Source organism: Chrysemys picta, chromosome 17, assembly GCF_011386835.1.
Source record: "Chrysemys picta bellii isolate R12L10 chromosome 17, ASM1138683v2, whole genome shotgun sequence".
NCBI lineage: Eukaryota > Metazoa > Chordata > Testudines > Emydidae > Chrysemys > Chrysemys picta.
The window spans coordinates 25,461,672-25,482,387 of record NC_088807.1 but is presented as its reverse complement, the minus strand read 5'-3'; the positions used below and the strand labels follow the sequence as shown (position 1 = coordinate 25,482,387).

The 20,716-nt window shown below is 68.1% G+C and overlaps 2 protein-coding genes across 5 annotated transcripts in view; one reads left to right on the top strand and one right to left on the bottom strand.

The window, feature by feature from the left end:
- The window catches only part of LOC112060679 (uncharacterized), a 17,864-nt gene extending 5,952 nt beyond the window's left edge, over positions 1-11,912 (bottom strand). For 2 of the 4 annotated variants that reach the window (XM_065571232.1, XM_065571230.1), the window contains exons 1-9: positions 11,532-11,910; positions 10,071-10,420; positions 8,326-8,471; positions 7,931-8,007; positions 7,289-7,831; positions 4,758-5,032; positions 1,923-2,082; positions 1,676-1,758; positions 1,171-1,332 (exon numbers count right to left, since the gene is read on the bottom strand). In XM_065571232.1, the coding sequence (XP_065427304.1) occupies positions 4,782-5,032; positions 7,289-7,831; positions 7,931-8,007; positions 8,326-8,390 (936 nt within the window). In that variant the 5' untranslated portion in view covers positions 8,391-8,471; positions 10,071-10,420; positions 11,532-11,910 and the 3' untranslated portion in view covers positions 1,171-1,332; positions 1,676-1,758; positions 1,923-2,082; positions 4,758-4,781. Of the gene's footprint in view, positions 1-1,170; positions 1,333-1,675; positions 1,759-1,922; positions 2,086-4,757; positions 5,033-7,288; positions 7,832-7,930; positions 8,008-8,325; positions 8,472-10,070; positions 10,421-11,531 lie in introns of all 4 variants that reach the window. The other 2 variants (XM_065571231.1, XM_065571233.1) reach the window with 2 other exon arrangements.
- Positions 11,913-13,762: 1,850 nt separating this feature from the next.
- On the top strand, positions 13,763-20,469 carry LOC101947060 (G-patch domain and KOW motifs-containing protein). The gene is made up of 11 exons (XM_005282351.4): positions 13,763-13,975; positions 15,147-15,295; positions 15,577-15,716; positions 15,842-15,948; positions 16,169-16,379; positions 16,680-16,812; positions 16,904-17,039; positions 17,603-17,744; positions 18,147-18,216; positions 18,685-18,770; positions 19,276-20,469. Exons 1-11 carry the CDS (start codon positions 13,779-13,781, stop codon positions 19,408-19,410), a joined length of 1,506 nt encoding a protein of 501 aa, XP_005282408.2. The 5' UTR covers positions 13,763-13,778; the 3' UTR covers positions 19,411-20,469.
- Positions 20,470-20,716: the final 247 nt, after the last annotated feature.

Genomic DNA, 20,716 nt, shown 5'->3' with positions numbered 1-20,716 from the left:
GCGCCCCCCAGCGCCCGGCCCCACTCCCCACAGCACAGCGCCCCCCAGCGCCTGGCCCCACCACCAGGGGAGAGCGCTCCCTGCCCAGCCCCCACCCCGCTCCCTGCCCCACGGCGCCCCCCAGCGCCCGGCCCCACTCCCCACAGCACGGCGCCCCCCAGCGCCCGGCCCCACTCCCCACAGCACAGCGCCCCCCAGCGCCCGGCCCCACTCCCCACAGCACGGCGTCCCCCAGCGCCCAGCCCACTCCCCACAGCACAGCGCCCCCCAGCGCCCGGCCCCACTCCCCACAGCACGGCGTCCCCCAGCGCCTGGCCCCACCACCAGGGGAGAGCGCTCCCTGCCCAGCCCCCACCCCGCTCCCTGCCCCACGGCGCCCCCCAGCGCCCGGCCCCACTCCCCACAGCACGGCGCCCCCCAGCGCCTGGCCCCACTCCCCACAGCACGGCCCCCCCCCAGCGCTCGGCCCCACTACCCACAGCACGGCGCCCCCCAGCGCCCGGCCCCACTCCCCACAGCACGGCACCCCCCAGCGCCTGGCCCCACCACCAGGGGAGAGCGCTCCCTGCCCAGCCCCCACCCCGCTCCCTGCCCCACGGCGCCTCCCAGCGCCCGGGCCCACCTCCAGGGGAGAGCGCCCCCTGCCCAGCCCCCCATCCTCCTCCCTGCAGCACAGCGCCTCCCAGCGCCCGGCCCCACTCCCCACAGCACGGCACCCCCCAGTGCCCGGCCCCACCACCAGGGGAGAGCCCCCCTGTCCAGCCGCCCTCCTCCCCGCAGCACGGCGCCCCCCCAGTGCCCGGCCCCACTGCTAGGGGAGAGCGCTCCCTGCCCAGCCCCCACCCCGCTCCCTGCCCCACGGCACCCCCCAGCGCCCAGACCCACCTCCAGGGGAGAGCGCCCCCTGCCCAGCCCCCGCCCCGCTCCCTGCCCCACGGCACCCCCCAGCACTTGGCCCCACCACCAGGGGAGAGCCCCCCTGTCCAGCCCCCCCCCCCGCAGCACGGCGCCCCCCAGCGCCCGGCCCCACTGCTAGGGGAGAGCGCTCCCTGCCCAGCCCCCACCCCGCTCCCTGCCCCACGGCGCCCCCCAGTGCCCGGGCCCACCTCCAGGGGAGAGCGCCCCCTGCCCAGTCCCCGCCCCGTGGCCCCCCCCAGTGCAGGCAGGTACCTGTATCTTGCCGCTCTGCTGGGCCGGCCCCCCCTCCAGCAGCCCCAGCACGTAGATGTCCATGTTGTATTCACTGCCTCCCCGCAGGCTGAACCCGAAGCCAAGGGGGCCGCGCAGCAGCTCCACTGAGTAGCTGGGGGGGTCCTGGGGGGCCGACAGACACTGGGGAACGGGGGGTGGGGTGAGTGCCTGGCTGGGACCCCCGGGCCAAGGGTCTCAGGCTCTGATAGCAAACCCGCTGCCCTGCCCCTCCCCTCCCCCAATTGCCATCTGCCCCACCCAGTCCCACTCCTCCCCCCATATCTGCCCCTCCTGCTGACCTCTCCCCTCCCCCATATCTGCCCCTTTGCTGGCCCCAACCCTCCCCCCATATCTGCCCCCCCGCTGACCTCTCCCCTCCCCCATATCTGCCCCCTCGATGGCCCCACCCCTCCCCTCATACCAGCCATCTGTCCCCCTCCACTGGCCTTCCCCCCCCATACCAGCCCCTCTGCCTGCCCCCTACCTGTGGTTGGGGCAGCCGGCACCCCGGCCTCCCGGCTCCCTCCTCCACCTGGATGTCGGCCCCGTCCAGGTCGCTGGAGGCAGCTGGGGAGGGGGTGTGGGGGTCAGTGGGTGTGGGAGGGGGCAGCAGCCTGCTCCCCCACTGGCCCCTCCCTCTCACCCCCAGCCCTCTCCCCTCCCCCATTCCCAGCCCCTCCCCATCCCCCACCGTTTCCCCCCCCTCCTCCTGGCCGGGGGGGGGCACTCACCTGCGTCCCTGGAGGGGGGCAGCATTCGCAGCCGGACCTTGGCCCCCGCCTGGCGAATGAGGCCCCCCGAGTTCAGGGTGGGAGAAGCGGGCCAGGAGCCCCCCGTCCTCTGGACGCTTCCCGCCGGGGGGGTCGCCGCTGGGCCCGGGCACCAGCCTGTCTGCTGGGCGGGGGGGGGGAAGGGTCAGTGAATGGGGAGGGGGGCGCCAGCTCCCCCCAAATCCCCCCCACTGGTGAACTGAACCTCCTGCCCACAGACCCTGCCTCCCCTTCCCTTCCCCCTCACGACCAGACCCCCCCCTGCACTGACCGAACCTCCCCCCGACCCAAACCCCTTCTAGAGACCAGACCCCCCCTGCACTGACCCAACCTCCCCCCCAGACCCAAACCCCTTCTAGAGACCAGACCCCCCCCTGCACTGACCCAACCTCCCCCCCAGACCCAAACCCCTTCTAGAGACCAGACCCCCCCTGCACTGACTGAACCTCCCCCCCGACCCAAACCCCTTCTAGAGACCAGAACCCCCCTGCACTGACCCAACCTCCCCCCCAGACCCAAACCCCTTCTAGAGACCAGACCCCCCCTGCACTGACTGAACCTCCCCCCCGACCCAAACCCCTTCTAGAGACCAGACCCCCCCTGCACTGACCCAACCTCCCCCCCAGACCCAAACCCCTTCTAGAGACCAGACCCCCCCTGCACTGACTGAACCTCCCCCCCGACCCAAACCCCTTCTAGAGACCAGACCCCCCCTGCACTGACCCAACCTCCCCCCCTGACCCAAACCCCTTCTAGAGACCAGACCCCCCCTGCACTGACTGAACCTCCCCCCCAGACCCAAACCCCTTCTAGAGACCAGACCCCCCCTGCACTGACTGAACCTCCCCCCCAGACCCAACCCCCTTCTAGAGACCAGACCCCCCCCTGCACTGACTGAACCTCCCCCCCGACCCAAACCCCTTCTAGAGACCAGACCCCCCCTGCACTGACCCAACCTCCCCCCCCGACCCAAACCCCTTCTAGAGACCAGACCCAACCTCCCCCCCCCGACCCAAACCCCTTCTAGAGACCAGACCCCCCCTGCACTGACCCAACCTCCCCCCCCGACCCAAACCCCTTCTAGAGACCAGACCCCCCCTGCACTGACCCAACCTCCCCCCCCAGACCCAAACCCCTTCTAGAGACCAGACCCCCCCTGCACTGACCCAACCTCCCCCCCGACCCAAACCCCTTCTAGAGACCAGACCCCCCCTGCACTGACCCAACCTCCCCTCCAGACCCAAACCCCTTCTAGAGACCAGAGGCCCCACCCCCGGCATCGGCCTCCCCCAGCAACCGCCCTTCCCCCCCAACCCTGCCCCCCCCCCGAAACACTGACCCTCCCCCTCCTCCAGACAGGGCTCCACCCAAATTCTCCCCTCCCCCCCCCAAGCTTTCAAACTTGAAGCTCTTATCGGGGGTCAATATTTACCCAGTGGGGTGGGGGGAGGTCTGGGCAGGAGACAGACGGGGAGAGGAGGGGGAGTTGGTTGTGGGGTAGGAGGCGAAGTGTGGGATGTGGAGGGCCGAGGGGGGCGGGGGGGCAGAAGGGGCTGTGTGCGGGGTGGGGGAGAGGGGTTTATGTGGGGGGGAGGGGGTGCAGGGCGGGTTGTGGGGAGAGGGGCCTGACTGAGGTGGGGGGGCCTGGCAGCAGGGGGCCGTGCGGGGTAGGGGAGTCAAGGGGAGTCTGAGTATGGAGGTGGCAGCATTCGGGGGGGAGGGGGGTCACGTGTGGGGTGAGAGACACTCCCAGCCCCCCCATTTCTATCTCCCCTCCCAAAACCACCCACTCAAAGTTACAGACTCTCCCTGTGTGTGGGGAGAAACCCCCCTCCCTCAGGATGCAGCCCCCCCACCGCACCCCCAAAACCAGGACAGGAGGAGAAAGGCCGGTGGGGAAAGCTGGGGGGGCAAGAGGAGGGTATGGGGGGGTCGGTTCAAACCCTGGACGTTTCGCAGCACGGACTGGACCCTTTGCAGCATGGCCGGCCGTGGGGCGGCGGGGGAGCCCCCTGGTTCCTGGGGGAGCACAGGTGTGGGGTGGGGTGTCCACGGGCCCCCCAGCTCGGCCGCCTTCGTCCCCGAGGAGTTTCCCAGGACAAACAAGCTGGGCTGAGAAAGTCAAGGACACTGGGGGGGGGGGGAATGTGGGCGTGGGGGGTTAACCCTTTGGGAGCTGGGGGGGGAGCGCCAGGCCTCTCCCAGCAGGGGGTGCTGTGGGGAGCGGGAGGGGGGAGGAGAAATTCCAGAGCTTTATGGGGTGGAACAGGTCGCGCCCCCCCCCCCCATGGGTGCCCGCCAGCTGCCTGGGGAGGGGGGCGGAGCCTGACATGGGTCAGGGAGCAGAACACAATGGGGTCTCTTGTGCCAGGCGGGGGGGAGGGGGCTCAGAAACGGGGGGGGGGGAGGGGGAAGGGATAGCTGGGAGTATGGGGGGAGACAGCTTCCCCATGTCCCCCACCCCACCCAGGAGTCACCCTGCCCCTCCAGCTCCCTGCCCCTCCCCCTGCAGCCCCCCCCGATTGCCTCCATCATCCCCCCATCATGGTCCCCCTTCTTCGCATGCCCCCCATCTTCCACCCTCGCAGACCCCCTGCCCCCCTTCACTTCCCCCGTGGAGCCTGTCTCCCCCCCAGCTGTGCCCTCAGCCCCTCCCCCACCGCTCCGCAGACGCCCCAGCCCTGCAGACTCCCCCAGTCCTAAGCACCCCCAAACCCATCCCCCATAGCCCCCTCCCCCAACCTGCAGCCCTCCGCTTCCAACCCCCCCTTCCCACCGTGCACCCCCCCCACTCACCTGCTCTCCCGGCGCTGTCCGGGGCTATGCTGCCCCCCAGCTCCCTGGGGCCCCCTGCGGGCTGGGGGCGTCGCGGCCTCCGGGCCTCCCCCCCGCGGCAGCGGGCCGGGCACAGCAGCACGTCCCTGGGTTCAGGCCCCACAAAGCTGGTGACGGCCAGGGTATCCCCGCTGGGACCCCCCCAAGAGCCCCGGGCCCCCCCACCCGGGGGGGATCCCGGCAGGGGGAGGGGATGGAGAACAGGGGCTCCAGGGGGGACTGGCGGAGTCCAGGACCTGCGGGGAGGGGAAGAAAAGAGGGGGGGGGTCAATCAGTACGGAGTCCCCCAAAATTACCAACACCCCACAGCTCCCCCTGCTGGGAAAGGCCAGAAGCTGCCCAACAGCCAGCGCCCCCTAGTGGGTGAGGCAGGAAGTGAAGCAGCCAGGGCCCCCGGCGCCCCCTAGTGGGTCAGGCAGGAAGCGAAGCAGCCAGGGCCCCCGGCGCCCCCTAGTGGGTCAGGCAGGAAGCGAAGCAGCCAGGGCCCCCGGCGCCCCCTAGTGGGTCAGGCGGGAAGTGCAGCACCCAGGGGCCCCCGGCGCCCCCTAGTGGGTCAGGCAGGAAGTGAAGCAGCCAGGGGCCCCCGGCGCCCCCTAGTGGGTCAGGCAGGAAGTGAAGCAGCCAGGGCCCCCCATCGCCCCCTAGTGGGTCAGGCAGGAAGCGAAGCAGCCAGGGCCCCGGCGCCCCCTAGTGGGTCAGGCAGGAAGCGAAGCAGCCAGGGGCCCCCGGCGCCCCCTAGTGGGTGAGGCAGGAAGTGAAGCAGCCAGGGCCCCGGCGCCCCCTAGTGGGTGAGGCAGGAAGTGAAGCAGCCAGGGCCCCGGCGCCCCCTAGTGGGTGAGGCAGGAAGTGAAGCAGCCAGGGCCCCCGGCGCCCCCTAGTGGGTCAGGCAGGAAGCGAAGGAGCCAGGGCCCCGGCGCCCCCTAGTGGGTGAGGCAGGAAGTGAAGCAGCCAGGGCCCCCGGCGCCCCCTAGTGGGTGAGGCAGGAAGTGAAGCAGCCAGGGCCCCCGGCGCCCCCTAGTGGGTGAGGCAGGAAGCGAAGGAGCCAGGGCCCCGGCGCCCCCTAGTGGGTCAGGCAGGAAGTGAAGCAGCCAGGGCCCCGGCGCCCCCTAGTGGGTGAGGCAGGAAGTGAAGCAGCCAGGGCCCCCGGCGCCCCCTAGTGGGTCAGGCAGGAAGTGCAGCAGCCAGGGCCCCGGCGCCCCCTAGTGGGTCAGGCGGGAAGTGCAGCAGCCAGGGCCCCCGGCGCCCCCTAGTGGGTGAGGCAGGAAGCGAAGCAGCCAGGGCCCCCGGCGCCCCCTAGTGGGTCAGGCGGGAAGTGCAGCAGCCAGGGCCCCGGCGCCCCTAGTGGGTGAGGCGGGAAGCGAAGCAGCCAGGGCCCCCGGCGCCCCCTAGTGGGTCAGGCAGGAAGCGAAGCAGCCAGGGCCCCCCATCGCCCCCTAGTGGGTCAGGCAGGAAGCGAAGCAGCCAGGGCCCCCCATCGCCCCCTAGTGGGTCAGGCAGGAAGCGAAGCAGCCAGGGCCCCCGGCGCCCCCTAGTGGGTCAGGCAGGAAGCGAAGCAGCCAGGGGCCCCCGGCGCCCCCTAGTGGGTCAGGCAGGAAGCGAAGCAGCCAGGGGCCCCCGGCGCCCCCTAGTGGGTGAGGCAGGAAGTGCAGCAGCCAGGGCCCCCGGCGCCCCCTAGTGGGTCAGGCAGGAAGTGAAGCAGCCAGGGGCCCCCGGCGCCCCCTAGTGGGTGAGGCAGGAAGTGAAGCAGCCAGGGCCCCGGCGCCCCCTAGTGGGTCAGGCGGGAAGTGCAGCAGCCAGGGCCCCCGGCGCCCCCTAGTGGGTCAGGCAGGAAGTGAAGCAGCCAGGGCCCCGGCGCCCCCTAGTGGGTCAGGCAGGAAGTGAAGCAGCCAGGGCCCCGGCGCCCCCTAGTGGGTGAGGCAGGAAGTGAAGCAGCCAGGGCCCCCGGCGCCCCCCTAGTGGGTCAGGCGGGAAGCGAAGCAGCCAGGGGCCCCCATCGCCCCCTAGTGGGTGAGGCGGGAAGTGCAGCAGCCAGGGCCCCCGGCGCCCCCTAGTGGGTGAGGCAGGAAGCGAAGCAGCCAGGGCCCCCGGCGCCCCCTAGTGGGTCAGGCGGGAAGTGAAGCAGCCAGGGCCCCCGGCGCCCCCTAGTGGGTCAGGCAGGAAGCGAAGCAGCCAGGGGCCCCCGGCGCCCCCTAGTGGGTGAGGCGGGAAGCGAAGCAGCCAGGGCCCCCGGCGCCCCCTAGTGGGTCAGGCAGGAAGTGAAGCAGCCAGGGCCCCTGGCGCCCCCTAGTGGGTCAGACAGGAAGCGAAGCAGCCAGGGCCCCCGGCGCCCCCTAGTGGGTCAGGCAGGAAGTGCAGCAGCCAGGGGCCCCGGCGCCCCCTAGTGGGTCAGGCAGGAAGTGCAGCAGCCAGGGCCCCCGGCGCCCCCTAGTGGGTCAGGCAGGAAGTGAAGCAGTGAGGAGTGGGCCCCCCCCAGTGCCCGCAGCCCCCATTACCTCTCCGCTCCACCAGCAGGATGACGTCCCCGGCCCGCGTGTGCTGCTGCAGGACGTTCTCCACCTCCCGGGGCCCGAGGCCCCTCACGTCGGCCCCGTTCACTTTGGCCACGAGGTCGCCCTCCTCCAGCAGGGGGCAGCGCCCCCGGTCCCAGATCCTGGCCACCTGGGCCCCGGGTCCACCGTCCTCCGGCGCCTCCACCGTAAACCAGGGCCCCGTGGCGCTGCGGGGCAGGGGCACCGGCGTCAGCCGGCCGGGCGGGGGGGCGCGGCGGGGAGGCGCCCCCTGGTGGCGGGGTCTCCGCTCCGCCCGCTCCTCTTCCTCCCCCAGGCAAAACTCAGCGCAGCAGCGGACGCCCAGGCCTCGGGCCCGGCGGGAGAGGGGGGGTCCGGCGGCGGGGGGGCTGCAGGGGGCAGCAGCCCCGTAGCAGGGGGGTGGCCGGCGGGCCAGCAGGGTGTCCGCGCGGCGGAGACAACGGCAGGGGGAGTCCCGATGCGTGTACTGGAGGATACAGCTCCCGTCCACCACCACCACCACGTTCACTGTGGGGCAGAGAGGGGAGAGTTAATGGGGCACAGCGCGGCGCCCCCCGTTGCCTGGGGCAGGGAGGGCGCGGTGCCCCCTAGCGCCCCCCCACTTACCGCCAGCCACCGGTGCCGTCTCTGCTGCCGGGATTGGGGGTTCAGGGGCCCGGTGGGGGCTCTGGTGAGCGCTGCAGCTGGGGGGGGAGAATACATGGTGGGGTTAAATATGGGGGGGTCCCTTCCTCAGGCAGCCTTATCCCCCTGGAATCTGCTCCTCTTTCCCACCCCCCACAGCCCCCCGCCTTCCCCTAGAGCTCCCCCCCTACATGCACTGCCCCCATACCCCCCACCCTGACCCCCTGGATCTCCCCCAATTGCCCCTCCCCCAGTATCTCCCCACCCCAGCTGCACCCCCTTAGTCCCAGATCGTCCCGTTCCCTGCCCCACATCCTCAACTGCCCCAGGAAGCACCCGCCCCCTCTGACCCCCGGCCTTGGGGGGGGGGAAATCACCTGATTCCGCAGGCTTCACTTTTCTCCGCCCCCCAGTGCTGGAGTTGGGGCCCAGCCCCGCCCATGGTGCAGTCGGGGCCCAGACCGGGGTCTCTGCCTGCTGGGGAGGGAAATCCCGTGACCCCCGGGGCCTGGCTGCCTCAGCCCTGCGAGGAGAGAGAACAGGAGAGTTGAAATATCGTCAGATGCAGCCACTTCTGGGGTGAGGCAGGTAGGTAACAGCAGCACAGAAACAGCCTGAAGCACGGCACCCCCCCAGAGCCCGGCCCTGACTGCCAGGGGAGAGCGCCCCCCTGCCCAGCCCCCCACCCTGTCCCCTGCAGTGCCCGGCCCTGACTGCCAGGGGAGAGTGCCCCGTGCCCACTCCCTGCCCCACCGTGCCCCCTCAACCCCATATGTCTCCTCTCTCCTGTCCCCCCTAGAGTCACTCTGGCGTGGAGGGGGGACTCGAGCTCCTCAATCACCTGGGTCCAGACGCTGGTGACATTTAGCCCTGGCCCCGAGGTGCCCTTCAGCCGAGGAGGGCGGCCGTGCCCCACAGAACCAGCCGGGGGGGGGAAATGCTCCTCACTCCTGACCCGCAGCCCCCTGGGCTCCCCCTCCGCCCATCTCTCAGATCCTCTGGGCTCTAGAACGTGCTGGGCTCTAGAACGCCCCCTTCTAGAACCCCAGGGGGAGCTAGATCCCGGGGTGTAGGGACTGGCGGAGATCTAGAGCTCCCCCTGTTACTCTAGAACCACTTGAGGAGCCAGGGCTGGGCTCGAGCACTCTGGGGATCTAGAACATGGATCTAGGCTCAAGCCCCCCTGGGTGCTGGGGCGTCCTCCCCACATTGGCCCTGGGAGGGCTGGATTAGCCCGATCAGCCAATTAGGCGGCAAACGGGAGGGACGTCAGCTGGAGGCAGCAAATCAGAAGAAGGTGCAGCTGTGAGGGACCGGGGGCGGGAAGGAGCCTGGCAGGAAGGAGTCTGGAGGGGGCAGTAAGATGGGGAGATGCAGGGGGCAGGGCCCCCTACCAGCCACAGCAGGGGGGGTATTGCTACGGGCAGGGGGTATGAAGGTCCCCCCCTGCAGAAGGGGAACCCCCGGGGCGAGCGGGCCTGGGGAACCGAGTCACGAAGGGGCCGCAGCAGCTCCTGGAGCGAGAGGGAGAGACGCGGGGCAACCACAGGGAAATGCTCCATCACTCTCAAAGGCAAGGAGGAAACCTAGAGCCCTGTTGTTCTAGAACCCTGGTGGGATCCAGAGAGACCTCTGTCACTCTAGAACCCACTGGGGATCTAGCAAACAGCTCCGTAACTCTGGGCTCCACTGGATAGCTGGAAACGCCTCAGCCACTCTAGATCCCATGGAGGGCCTGGAAAAGTCCCGGTTATTCAAGAACCCATGGAGGGTCTAGAACAGCCTCTGTTACTCCAGAACCCACAGAGAGTCTAGAAAAGTCTCTGTTACTCCAGAACCCACAGAGTATCTAGAAAAGCCTCCATTACTCAAGACCCCACTGTGGGTCTGGAAAGGCCTTCGTTATGCCAGAACCCCCTGGGGAGCTGGGAAAAGCCCCCTAGTTCTAGGGCCCACTGGGTATCTGGAAAAGCCTCCTTTCCCCGAGAACCCAGCGGGGATCCAGGAACTCTAGAACCCAGTTTGCTGGGGATGTGAGCTAGAAATGTCTCCTGCCTGGGACTCTTGATGGCGGGGGGATGGTTCGTCCCCTACCCAGGCTCTGAGTAGCTGGTGATGTTACCTGGCTGCGGCTGGGGGGGAGCCAGGGCAGGCCGGCTGGTACGGAGAGAGGGCGTTCGCCCCAGAAGGGGTCCCTGCCGGAAGACCCTGCTCTCCTCCGAGGCCCCAAGGCAGCTCGACTGGGCCGGCGCAGCTGCCTGGTGCTAGCCCACAGGCATCGCGATGGATCAGGTGGGTCGTTTCCGCCCCCCAGCCCCACCCCAGCGAAAGGGGCAGGGACCAAAGGGGACGCTGCCGTCGTCTTTTGCCGCCGCGTGCCTCAGTTTCCCTCCGGCCTTTGCACGGGGAAGAGGTTTCCGACTGCTCCTCGCCCCCCGTGGGAGGCATGGGGTAGGGGTGTCATCTCGCTGCCTGGGGTGGGGGGGAGAAATAACCAGGGTCATCGCAGAACGGGCTAAGGCCAACCCAAAGTGACAGAGGGTCCGAGCAAGATGCCCCCCCCCCGTGACTCAACCACCCACCTCCCACCAGCGGGAAAGCCCGGCAGGCAGGACGGGGGATGCACCTGGGAAACTGGGGCTTTCTGGAGGCTTCTGGAGCCCGGCTCGGGGGCGAGTGGGACTGGGCCGGTCCTTGGGGCCTGGCACGTTAAATGAATCGCTCCCCAGAGCCTGGAGCTGGCTGGGGCAGATCCCAGACCTGGGTCCTCTGTGACCGGGGGTGGCAGCCTGGGGGGAGAACCAGCCCTGAGGTGTGCCAGGTGGGGGGAAGTTTTTGCAGCTCCCGGCAGGAAGATTGGGGGGGGTCTAGATCCCAGGGGTCAACACTGCGGAAGTCGGAGGTAGTGAGAGGTGGGTCTGGCAAAAGGGGCCCCCGCCTCGCCGTGGGTCCAGAACAGACTCTGGAAAAAGATCTGAGTCTAGATCTGACTGGTTAAAGGAGGGGGGGGTCCAGAAAACAGGGGGAGGGGTGACTCCAGCCTCTCCCCCTTTAGCATCTGGGGGAACCCAGAAATAGCCGCAGGGGGTGGGAAGTCTCCCTTGGGGCAGGTGGGATGCTGGTTCTAGAGTGGGGACTGGTTCTAGATCAGAGGGGGACGATTCTAAAGGCGTCTGGGGCTGTTTCTGCCAGGGGGGTTCTAGAGAGAGGCTGGGTGTCTACAGGGGTGGGTTCTAGATCCGATGGGGGGAATGGAGGGGAAACGTCTCTCGTGGGTGGGGGCATGAGCAGGGAGGGGGAGAAGCCAGCGGGGAGGGGGGGCGGCTCTGGTCTCCCCACTCCAGAGCCCCTCCAAAGAAGGAAGCTGAATCTGTCCCCTCTGCCCCCCCATCCCAGTCCCTTAAGATCCGTTCGGCCACCACAAATCCAACCCCAACCCCCCCCCCGCCCTTAGGATGCACCCCTCCCCCTCTATCCAAGCCCCCCCCATTCCTTACATCCCCCCCCCCAGCCGGGACAATCCAATTAACAGCTGATCCTGCTGCCCGCCCCGTCTCCGCTGGCTGTGCTGATGTGGGCTTACCTTGGGGGTCCCCGGCCTCCAGCGCTGCTCCGACCCCCCCCCAGTGGTACCCGATGCTGCCGGGACTAGCAACGGGGGGTCGCCAAGGCAACGGGGTTTGCTGTCCCGGTAACCTTCCACCTCCTCCTCCGTCGCTAGGCTGGGCGGCGGGGGGGGGGGGCAGGGGATGGACAGACCGGCCGGCCAATCGGAGACCAGAGCAGCTAATCTCTCCCCCCCCCCCCCCCCCCGCCCCGGGATATGGGACACGGGGCCTTTCCCCTCTAGGGGGCGCTGGCTCCAATCCAGCACCAAGGGGGCTAGTAATTAATAAATCATACAAAAAACAACGAGGAGTCCGGTGGCCCCTTAAAGACGAACCGATTTATTGGGGCAGAAACTTTCGTGGGTAAAAACCCCACTTCTTCGGGTGCAAGAAGTGAGAGCGTTTGCCCCAATAAATCGGTTCGTCTTTAAGGTGCCACCGGACTCCTTGTTGTTTCTGTAGATACAGACTAACACGGCTACCCCCGGATAATAAATCATCGGTCATCTCATGATAAAGCCTCCGTTAAGGAGGGCACAGGCTGTGAAGGGGGGGGGGGGCGTGTTCATTCACCAGCCCCAGCCCCTAAAGAGGTCTTACCCCGGCCACACAAGGTACTGGGGTAACTGGGGTGGGGGGTGTGGGAGCCAGGACTCCTGGGTTCTCTCCCTGTCTCTGAGACGGGAGTGGGGGCTGGGGGTTAGAGCAGAGGGGGCTGGGAGCCAGGACTCCTGGGTTCTCTCCCCGGCTCTGGGAGGGCAGTAGGGGCTGGTGGGTTAGAGCGTGGGGGGGAGCCAGGACTCCTGGGTTCTCTCCCTGTCTCTGAGACGGGAGTGGGGGCTGGGGGTTAGAGCAGAGGGGGCTGGGAGCCAGGACGCCTGGGTTCTCTCCCTGGCTCTGGGAGGGCAGTGGGGGCTGGTGAGTTAGAGAGATGCGAAGTGGAGCCCGAAAGTGGCTGGAGCTGGAGTTAAGAGATTTATGTGTGGGGGGCTTAATAATTTTCTGCCTCCAAGTGGGGGAGATGCTCCAGCTGCCCCCTCCCTAGTGTCCTAACATCACAAGAGCTTACAGACCTTCCCATGGCTTCTGGGCCTTAGCCGGGCCCATGGGCCACATTTTTTTGCCCCCAACCTCTGGGGCAGCAATGGGGCGATTTGCGGTTTCTTTAAGGACAGAGGACGTTCTCCAGTCATCGGGGGCTGGGGAAGCCGGGTGTGAATGCGCCCCCCCCCCAAAATCTGGGCTAGGCCCAAGGCACACGACACAGCAGAGAGAGGGCAGCTGGTGTCTGGGGCCAGGTGCCCTGAGGCCTGTAGGGGATGGGGGGGGGATTGGGGCTCCCCGAGCTTCCAGCCCAGCACCCCCTCCCCTAGGACTGCAAGGGGGGGATTGGGGCTCCCAGCCCAGCGCCCCCTCCCCTAGGGCTGCGGGGGGTATTGGGGCTCCCAGCCCAGCACCCCCTCCCCTAGGACTGCAAGGGGGGGATTGGGGCTCCCAGCCCAGCGCCCCCTCCCCTAGGACTGCAAGGGGGGGATTGGGGCTCCCAGCCCAGCGCCCCCTCCCCTAGGACTGCAAGGGGGGGATTGGGGCTCCCAGCCCAGCACCCCCTCCCCTAGGACTGCAAGGGGGGGATTGGGGCTCCCAGCCCAGCACCCCCTCCCCTAGGACTGCAAGGGGGGGATTGGGGCTCCCAGCCCAGCGCCCCCTCCCCTAGGGCTGCGGGGGGGGGGGATTGGGGCTCCCAGCCCAGCGCCCCCTCCCCTAGGGCTGCGGGGGGGGGGGATTGGGGCTCCCAGCCCAGCGCCCCCTCCCCTAGGGCCACGTGGGGGAGGGTCTGATGAGGTTTCAGGCAACTGGAGCCAGGGGGGCTCGTGGGAGCCACAGACCCGAGCCCCGCACGGCCTCATGGGAGCTGTAGTCTCAGCCCCAGGACTACATCTCCCGTGATGCCTTGCCCGGGGGCGTGGCTACATTCCCCCATGAGGCAGCGCGGGGGGAGGGACTAATTCCCCATGATGCCTTGCCCGGGGGCGTGGCTACATTCCCCCATGAGGCAGCGCGGGGGGAGGGACTAATCCCCCGTGATGCGTTGCGCGGAGGGCGGGGCTACACAAATCCCATGAGGCAGCGCGGCGCCTGGACTACATCCCCCATCATGCTTTGCGCGGGGACGGGGCCACCTCCCCCATGAGGCAGCGCGCGGGGCCGGGACTACAACCCCCATGATTCCTTGCGCTGCGACGGTGAGCAAGATGGCGTCGGACGGCGGCCCGGCGGCGGGCGGCCCCCCAGCCTCGCGCCCGGTCTCGTTCGGGTTCACGCGCACGACCGCGCGCAGGCGGCTCGTGGGGGAGGGCGGGGCACGGGCCGCCCCGGAGCCCGACTTCATCAGCGCCGTGGAGGGGAGCGAGCTGCGCAGGTGAGAGCAGCGCGCATGCGCGGGCCCGGATGGGTCTCCAAAGACTTGGGAGGGGTCGTGTCTGGGGGGAGGGGCCGTGGGGCGGGTCTGGGGGGAGGAGCCGTGGGCGGGAGGGGGCGGGTCTGGTGGAGGGGCCGTGGGCGGGAGGGGGCGTAGGCGGGAGGGGGCGTGTCTGAGGGAGGGGGCATGGGGCGGGAGGGGGCGTGTCTGAGGGAGGAGGCATGGGGAGGGAGAGGGCGTGTCTGAGGGAGGGGGCGGGAGGTGGGAGGGGGCGTGTCTGGGGGAAGTGCCGTGGGCGGGAGGGGGCGTGTCTGAGGGAGGAGGCATGGGGCGGGAGGGGGGGTGTCTGGGGAGGAGGTGGGAGGGGGTATGTCTGGTGGAGGCGGTGTGGGGCGGGAGGGGGCGTGTCTGGGGAGGGGGCGGGAGGTGGTGTGTCTGGGGGAGGGGGCATGGGGAGGATAGGGGGCGTGTCTGGGGGAAGGGCCGTGGGCGGGAGGGGGCGTGTCTGAGGGAGGAGGCATGGGGCGGGAGGGGGTGTGTCTGGGGAGGGGGCGGGAGGTGGGAGGGGGTATGTCTGGGAGAGGCGGTGTGGGGCGGGAGGGGGCGTGTCTGGGGGAAGGGCCGTGGGCGGGAGGGGGCGTGTCTGAGGGAGGAGGCATGGGGCGGGAGAGGACGTGTCTGGGGAGGGGGCGGGAGGTGGGAGGGGGTATGTCTGGGGGAGGCGGTGTGGGGTGGGAGGGGGCGTGTCTGGGGAGGGGGCGGGGGGTGGGAGGGGGTGTGTCTGGGGGAGGGGGCATGGGGAGGATAGGGGGTGTGTCTGGGGAGGAGGTGGGAGGGGGTATGTCTGGGGGAGGCGGTGTGGGGTGGGAGGGGGCGTGTCTGGGGGAAGGGCCGTGGGCGGGAGGGGGCGTGTCTGAGGGAGGAGGCATGGGGCGGGAGGGGTGTGGCCATGCAGGTGGGTGGGATCACATGCGGGTGGGGAGGTCAGTGTGGGAGGGGCCATGTGGAGGAGGGGCTGAGCGCAGGGTCTGCATGCAGTGGGTGAGAGTAGGAGAGGGGCCATTGGGGCAGGCCCACGGGGGGTGGGGCAGTGGGAGGAGCCATGGCACAGGGGGCTGGAGCACGTTCCAGGTATCCCATGGTAACGGGACGGTTTCACTTTGGTCCCCAGCCTCCGGCCGGCCCCGCCCCCTAAGGCACTCATCATCCCCTTGATCCAGCGCAACCAATGGAAGAAGCCGGAGACGCCCCCTGTGGGGGCCCCGGACCACCAGAAGGATGATGGCGTGGAGTCCCAGGCCGTCAGGGAGATCATAGAGGGTGAGCATGGCAGGGAACCCAGGAGTCCTGGCTCCCAGCCCGCCCCCCCCCCCTGCGCTCTAACCACTAGCCCCCACTCCCTGAGCCAGGAGAGAACCCAGGAGTCCTGGCTCTCAGCCCCCCCTGCTCTAACCCACTAGCCCCCACTCCCCTCCCAGAGCGGGGAGAGAACCCAGGAGTCCTGGCTCTCAGTCTCCCCCCCCCCCATTCTAACCACTAGCACCCACTGCTGGGGCTGGGACCCAGGCGTCCGGCTCCTGACAGATTCCTGTGCATTGCAGAGTGCCGGCAGTCCCAGGAGCGGTGGGAGAGCGGCACCAAGGCTGACCCCAACCTGGCCATCCCCCTGCTCCTGCAGAACCGCGTCCCTGACGGGTACGAGGACAGCGACCGGGTGGACGTGAGCCTGCGGCCAGAATCGGTAAGAGGGTCCCCCGACAGCCTCCCATCCGTCCCTGGAGTCCCACCCCCTGTGGCAGGGCCCCTTTGGTCCTGTGGCAGGTAGTTCCGCGGGTTAACGTCGCTCCTGCCCTTCTCCTCCTGCAGTCGACGGAAGCAGATTACGAGGTGGTGCCTGTGGAGGCCTACGGCGTTGCCATGCTGAGGGGCATGGGCTGGAAGGCGGGCGAGGGCATCGGACGCACCTTCAAGCAGTGAGTGACCCCGGGGGGGCGGGCATAGATCGGGGGGGGGTTGTGGGTCAGATCTGGTGGAGGCAGGAGGTGGAGGGGTCATATGGGGGGGCAGGGAGAGTTTGGGTGAGGTTATAAACCAATGGGGGGATCATAGGTCATTATGGGGCGGTGATAGATGGGTGCAGGTCAAAGGTCAGTTCGGGGGGGTGTCCCTGAATATCCCTTCCCCCCTATTTAGGGATGTGAAGCCCCTGGAGCACCAGCTGCGCCCCAGGGGGCTGGGCCTGGGAGCCGACCGCTCGGCCATCCAGGACCTGCAGCCGGCCCGCCCCCCACGGCCCCCCAAGCCGGGCGAAGAGCGCCAGGGGGGCGAGGAGGAGCCACTGGGGCTGGTGGCCGGGGGCGCCGTGCTGATCATGGCTGGGCCCCACAAAGACCTCTATGGGAAGGTGAGTTTCCCCTGTTCCCGGCCTCCCTGAGTCAGCCACTCCCCGCCCTGGGGCTGGATGGGAGCCGGCGCCCCCCAGAGGGGACAGGCCCCTGCCCCACTCCCCACCCCCCTGAGCCAGCCACTCCCCGCCCTGGGGCTGGATGGGAGCCGGCGCCCCCCAGAGGGGACAGGCCCCTGCCCCACTCCCCACCCCCCTGAGCCAGCCAGTCCCTGCCCTGGGGCCGAATGGGAGCTGGCGCCCCCTAGAGGGATCAGGCCTCGATCCCCCAGTCTCATCTATTTCTCTCCCGGCCCCCAGATCGAAGGTGTAGACCCCGATAACGCCCGGGTGATGGTGAAACTGGCCATCGGGGATAAGATCGTCACCATCAGCCAGCACAGCCTGCGACCTGTGACCCGGAAGGAGTATGAGAAACTAGCCAAGGATCTGAGTGAGTCACATGACTTCCCTCAGTACCCCCGCCTCACCCTAGCCCCCCCCGCCATCCTCACCCCCGTTTGTCTCCCCAATCCCCTTCTCAGGCCGCTTAAGCAAAGCCCACAAGGAAAAAGAAGAGAAGCAGAGAAATGGACCCACCGACACCCCGGACGCCAGGGTCCCCCGAGAGAAGGGGGAAGAGAAGGACAGAAAGAGGAAACAGCCAGCAGACTCAGAGAGGTAGAGAACTAGGATGGCTCGCCTGGCGCTGAGAGGCGGCCACCTCTGGGGTGGGGCAGTTGGGGAACAGCCACACATAACGCCGCACGGGGATGGCTCGCCCGGGGCTGAGATGCAGCCATGTCTGGGGTGGGGCAGCTGGGGAACAGCCGCATATAACGCCGCACGGTGATGGCTCGCCCATGCTGAGATGCAGCCATGTCTGGGGTGGGGCAGCTGGTGAACAGCCGCACATAACGCCGCATGGGGATGGCTCGCCCGGGGCTGAGATGCAGCCACCTCTAGGGCGGGTGACAGCTGGTGCTGCTGTTGAGGGCAGGAAGTGCGGCTGATTCTTGTCTCTGGTTCAAACCCCAGAGGAATTTTTAGAAAGGCAAAATGGACTCCCCCGATCTGTAGTGCAGCCCGGATGCCAGGGTTCCTGCCCTGAGGCCGGGGCAGCTCGATAAAACACAGCACCCCGCCGCACGGTGCACCCCAACGCCAGGCCCTGCCTGACCCATTCCTCACAGCGTGGCGCCCCCTAGCGCCAGGACTGCCCCTGACTGCCCGTTCTCCCGCAGCGACGCCCGCGCCGGGAAGCAGACTAAAGGCAGCAGCAGCAGCAGCTCCTCGTCCTCCCGCTCCCCCCACTGGCTGCGGCGAGATCTGCGGGTTCGCTTCGTGGACAAGCTCTACAAGGGGGGAAAATACTATAATACCAAGGTACCTCCCCCCACCCCCTGGGGCCGGATGGGAACCAGCATCCCATTCCCCATCCCCCCGAGCCAGCCAGTCCCCGCCCTGGGGCCGGGTGGGAGCCGGCGCCCCCTAGAGGGGACAGGTCCCTGCCCCATTCCCGGCGCCCCCTAGAGGGGACAGGCCCCTGCCCCATTCCCCACCCCTCCGAGCCAGCCAGTCCCTGCCCTGGGGCCGGGTGGGAGCCGGCGCCCCCTAGAGGGGACAGGTCCCTGCCCCATTCCCAGCGCCCCCTAGAGGGGACAGGCCCCTGCCCCATTCCTCGTCCCCCTGAGCCAGCCAGTGCCTGCCCTGGGCCCAGGTGGGACCGGCGCCCACTAGAGGGGATAGGCCCCATGCCCCATTCCACCCCCCTCTCTCTCTCCCTAGATGCTGATTGAGGACGTGCTGAGCCCAGATACGTGTGTCTGCCGGACGGAGGAGGGGCAGGTCTTGGATGGTAAGTTGCGGGGGGGGGGCACCCCTTTGTCATACCCCAGCAGAAGGGGGTTGATTCCCTGGAGGAGGTTATGGGGGAGTATGTCCTGATATGGGGCATGTGACTCTGGGGAGAGGGTTGTGGGGGGCAGGATGACCCCAGATTATTGGGGATGCTAGAGGAGCCACTTTGTGTTTTGTGGGGTTGAGGGGGGGGCGAGGGATCTGTAGAGGGATCCATGGGGTGGGTGACCTCGAGGGTGTATCTGGGGTGGGGGCACTTGCCAGGAGGGTCTGATGACCATGAGGTAAGGGGGTTTGTGTGGGAAGCGAGCTGACTACAGTGGGGGAGGGGTGACCCCAGGTCATTGGGGAGCGGGGGTGTTGGAGCGGCCGGAGGGGTGTCTGTGGGGTGGGTTGTTGGGGGCCAGGGATCGTGTGGGGGGGACCCACTGTATGGCGCTGACCCATCTCCTCCTCAACCCCCCAGGCATCCGGGAGGCCATGCTGGAGACGGTCATCCCCAGGGGCACCGCGGACTGGGTGCTGGTGGTGCTGGGGGAGCATGCTGGCAGGGTGAGCGACCCCCAAACCCCCTCCCTGGCAGGGACCGCAGGGGGTAATGGGGAGGCTGGGAGCTGCAGGAAGTGAGGGGGGAGGATCTGAAGGGGTGGGAGGAGGACACATGGGGGTGGGGAAGCCGAGGGGTTCTGGGGGGCTGGGGGAAGAACATATGGGGGGTTGGAGGGAGTGGGGGGAATCTGAAGGGGTGGGGGATGGATTCCGAGGATGCGCGGGAGCTGGGGGGAAGATACACAGAGGGTAGGGGGCAGGGTAGCTGGGGGTTAGTGCTGCGGGGGCGGGGGAATCCAGGGGTAATGAGGGGGGGATATAAGGGGGATCCTGGGTGAAGGGGATTATGCTGGAGAAGCTCCCTCATCTGCCCCCCAAGTTACCAGCTGAGCCCTCCCTCTTGCGGGAGTCTGTACGCAGCCGCCCTTCTTCCCAGAATCCTTTGCAGACTGCCCCCCCCCTCCACGCAGGACTCACAGGAGCTTCCTGTCCCCCCTCCCCTCCCCAGGTGGGCCGGATCCTGCAGCGCGACCAGCAGCGGAGCCGGGCGCTGGTGCAACTGCAGCGCGATGAGGATGGGGACGTCCTGGCGCTGGACTACGACGCTGTCTGCCACTACGTGGGGGGCACCGAGGACGACTGAGCCCCCTTCCCCCCTCCCCCCATTCTGCTGGACTTGGGATGAGGGCACGTCCTCTCTGGGGAGTGGCAGGACGTGGATGGAGTCCGGCAGAGGGGGAACGTGGCCGCCATGGCTGGGACTGAGTTCTAGAACAACTTCTGTGGGTTCCAGAGTAGTGATTCAATGGGTTCTGGAGCAGGAGCAGCAAGATCTAGAACGTGACCAGGCTTGGGCTCTAGAGTGAGGCTTCGACTAGAGTGAGATGAAAGCTGGGTTCAGGAGCAGAGATGATGAGTTTGGGGATGGTTTTTAAATGGGCTCTAGAGCCAGGCCAATGTGTTTTGGAGCACACGTGGTTTTGGGGTCTCAAGGAAGCCTCAGTGTAGGTTCTGGAGTGAGCTTTGATGTGGGACACAGAGTATGCACAGTGGGTTCTAGAGCAAGGTTCTAGGGTGGGGTTCAAACTGGATCCAGTGACCCTGTAAAGTGGGTTCTGGAGCCTAATGGGCTCTAGAGCCAGCGTAGATGTGGGCCTGGGAGCTAGAACCATGGGGTTTGAGAGCAAGGTTTACAGTGTGAACTGGAGGGAGGCCCCTGGGTCCTAGACCCAAACCAGACTGTTCTAGAGTGGGGGGGGTGTTTACGGTAGAGATGGGAGTCGATTCTAGAACAGTGAGTGATTTCCAGCATGATGTCGCCTGTGAGCTCTGGAGCAAGTCAAGCTGCTTCTGGAGCGCCCGGGCTGGGTTCTAGAGGAACCCTGGCCCCTGCTGTGTGTGGGTGACCCCAGAACCCATCATTTCTGGAGCAGTGTTCCAGAGCCAGCAGGATTAGGGGCAGGGATGAAAGGGGAGCCGCCCCTGCCCCTTTGGCTGTGGGAGATTGCGGGATAGGAGGGCGTCATGGGCAAGTACTGTCTGCAGAGGGGGGCTCAGCAGGAGACCTGGCAGGACCCGCCCCCCCCCCCCCCCCCCCCCGGCTTCCAAGATGGCTGCTGGGCCTGTGACAGTCCTTTGCTCACGGGCACTTTGTAAAGCAAATGGTATCAAAAAAGTGTAAATAAACTGTGATAGTTCCCCCCCCCCCCGTTGTGTGTGTGGGTGAGGGTGGGGGGTGCTGTGGAAAGCTATAAAAGGACAAACAACCTATTCACCCCTTCCCAGAGCCAGGGAGAGAACCCAGGAGTCCGGGCTCCCAGCCCCCCTTGGTCTAACCCACCAGCCCCCACTCCCCTCCCAGAGCTGGGGAGAGAACCCAGGAGTCCGGGCTCCCAGCCCCCCCTGCTCTAACCACCAGACCCCACTCCCCTCCCAGAGCCGGGGAGAGA

What these genes read in the sequence shown, in the direction of transcription:
- LOC101947060 (XM_005282351.4), top strand. Translation starts at nt 13,779, where the DNA reads ATGATTCCTTGCGCTGCGACGGTGAGCAAGATGGCGTCGGACGGCGGC. An exon ending in ATCGGACGCACCTTCAAGCA is followed by an intron (nt 15,949 to 16,168) that starts GTGAGTGACCCC and finishes CCCCCTATTTAG; the next exon opens with GGATGTGAAGCCCCTGGAGC. An exon ending in GGAGGGGCAGGTCTTGGATG is followed by an intron (nt 18,217 to 18,684) that starts GTAAGTTGCGGG and finishes TCAACCCCCCAG; the next exon opens with GCATCCGGGAGGCCATGCTG.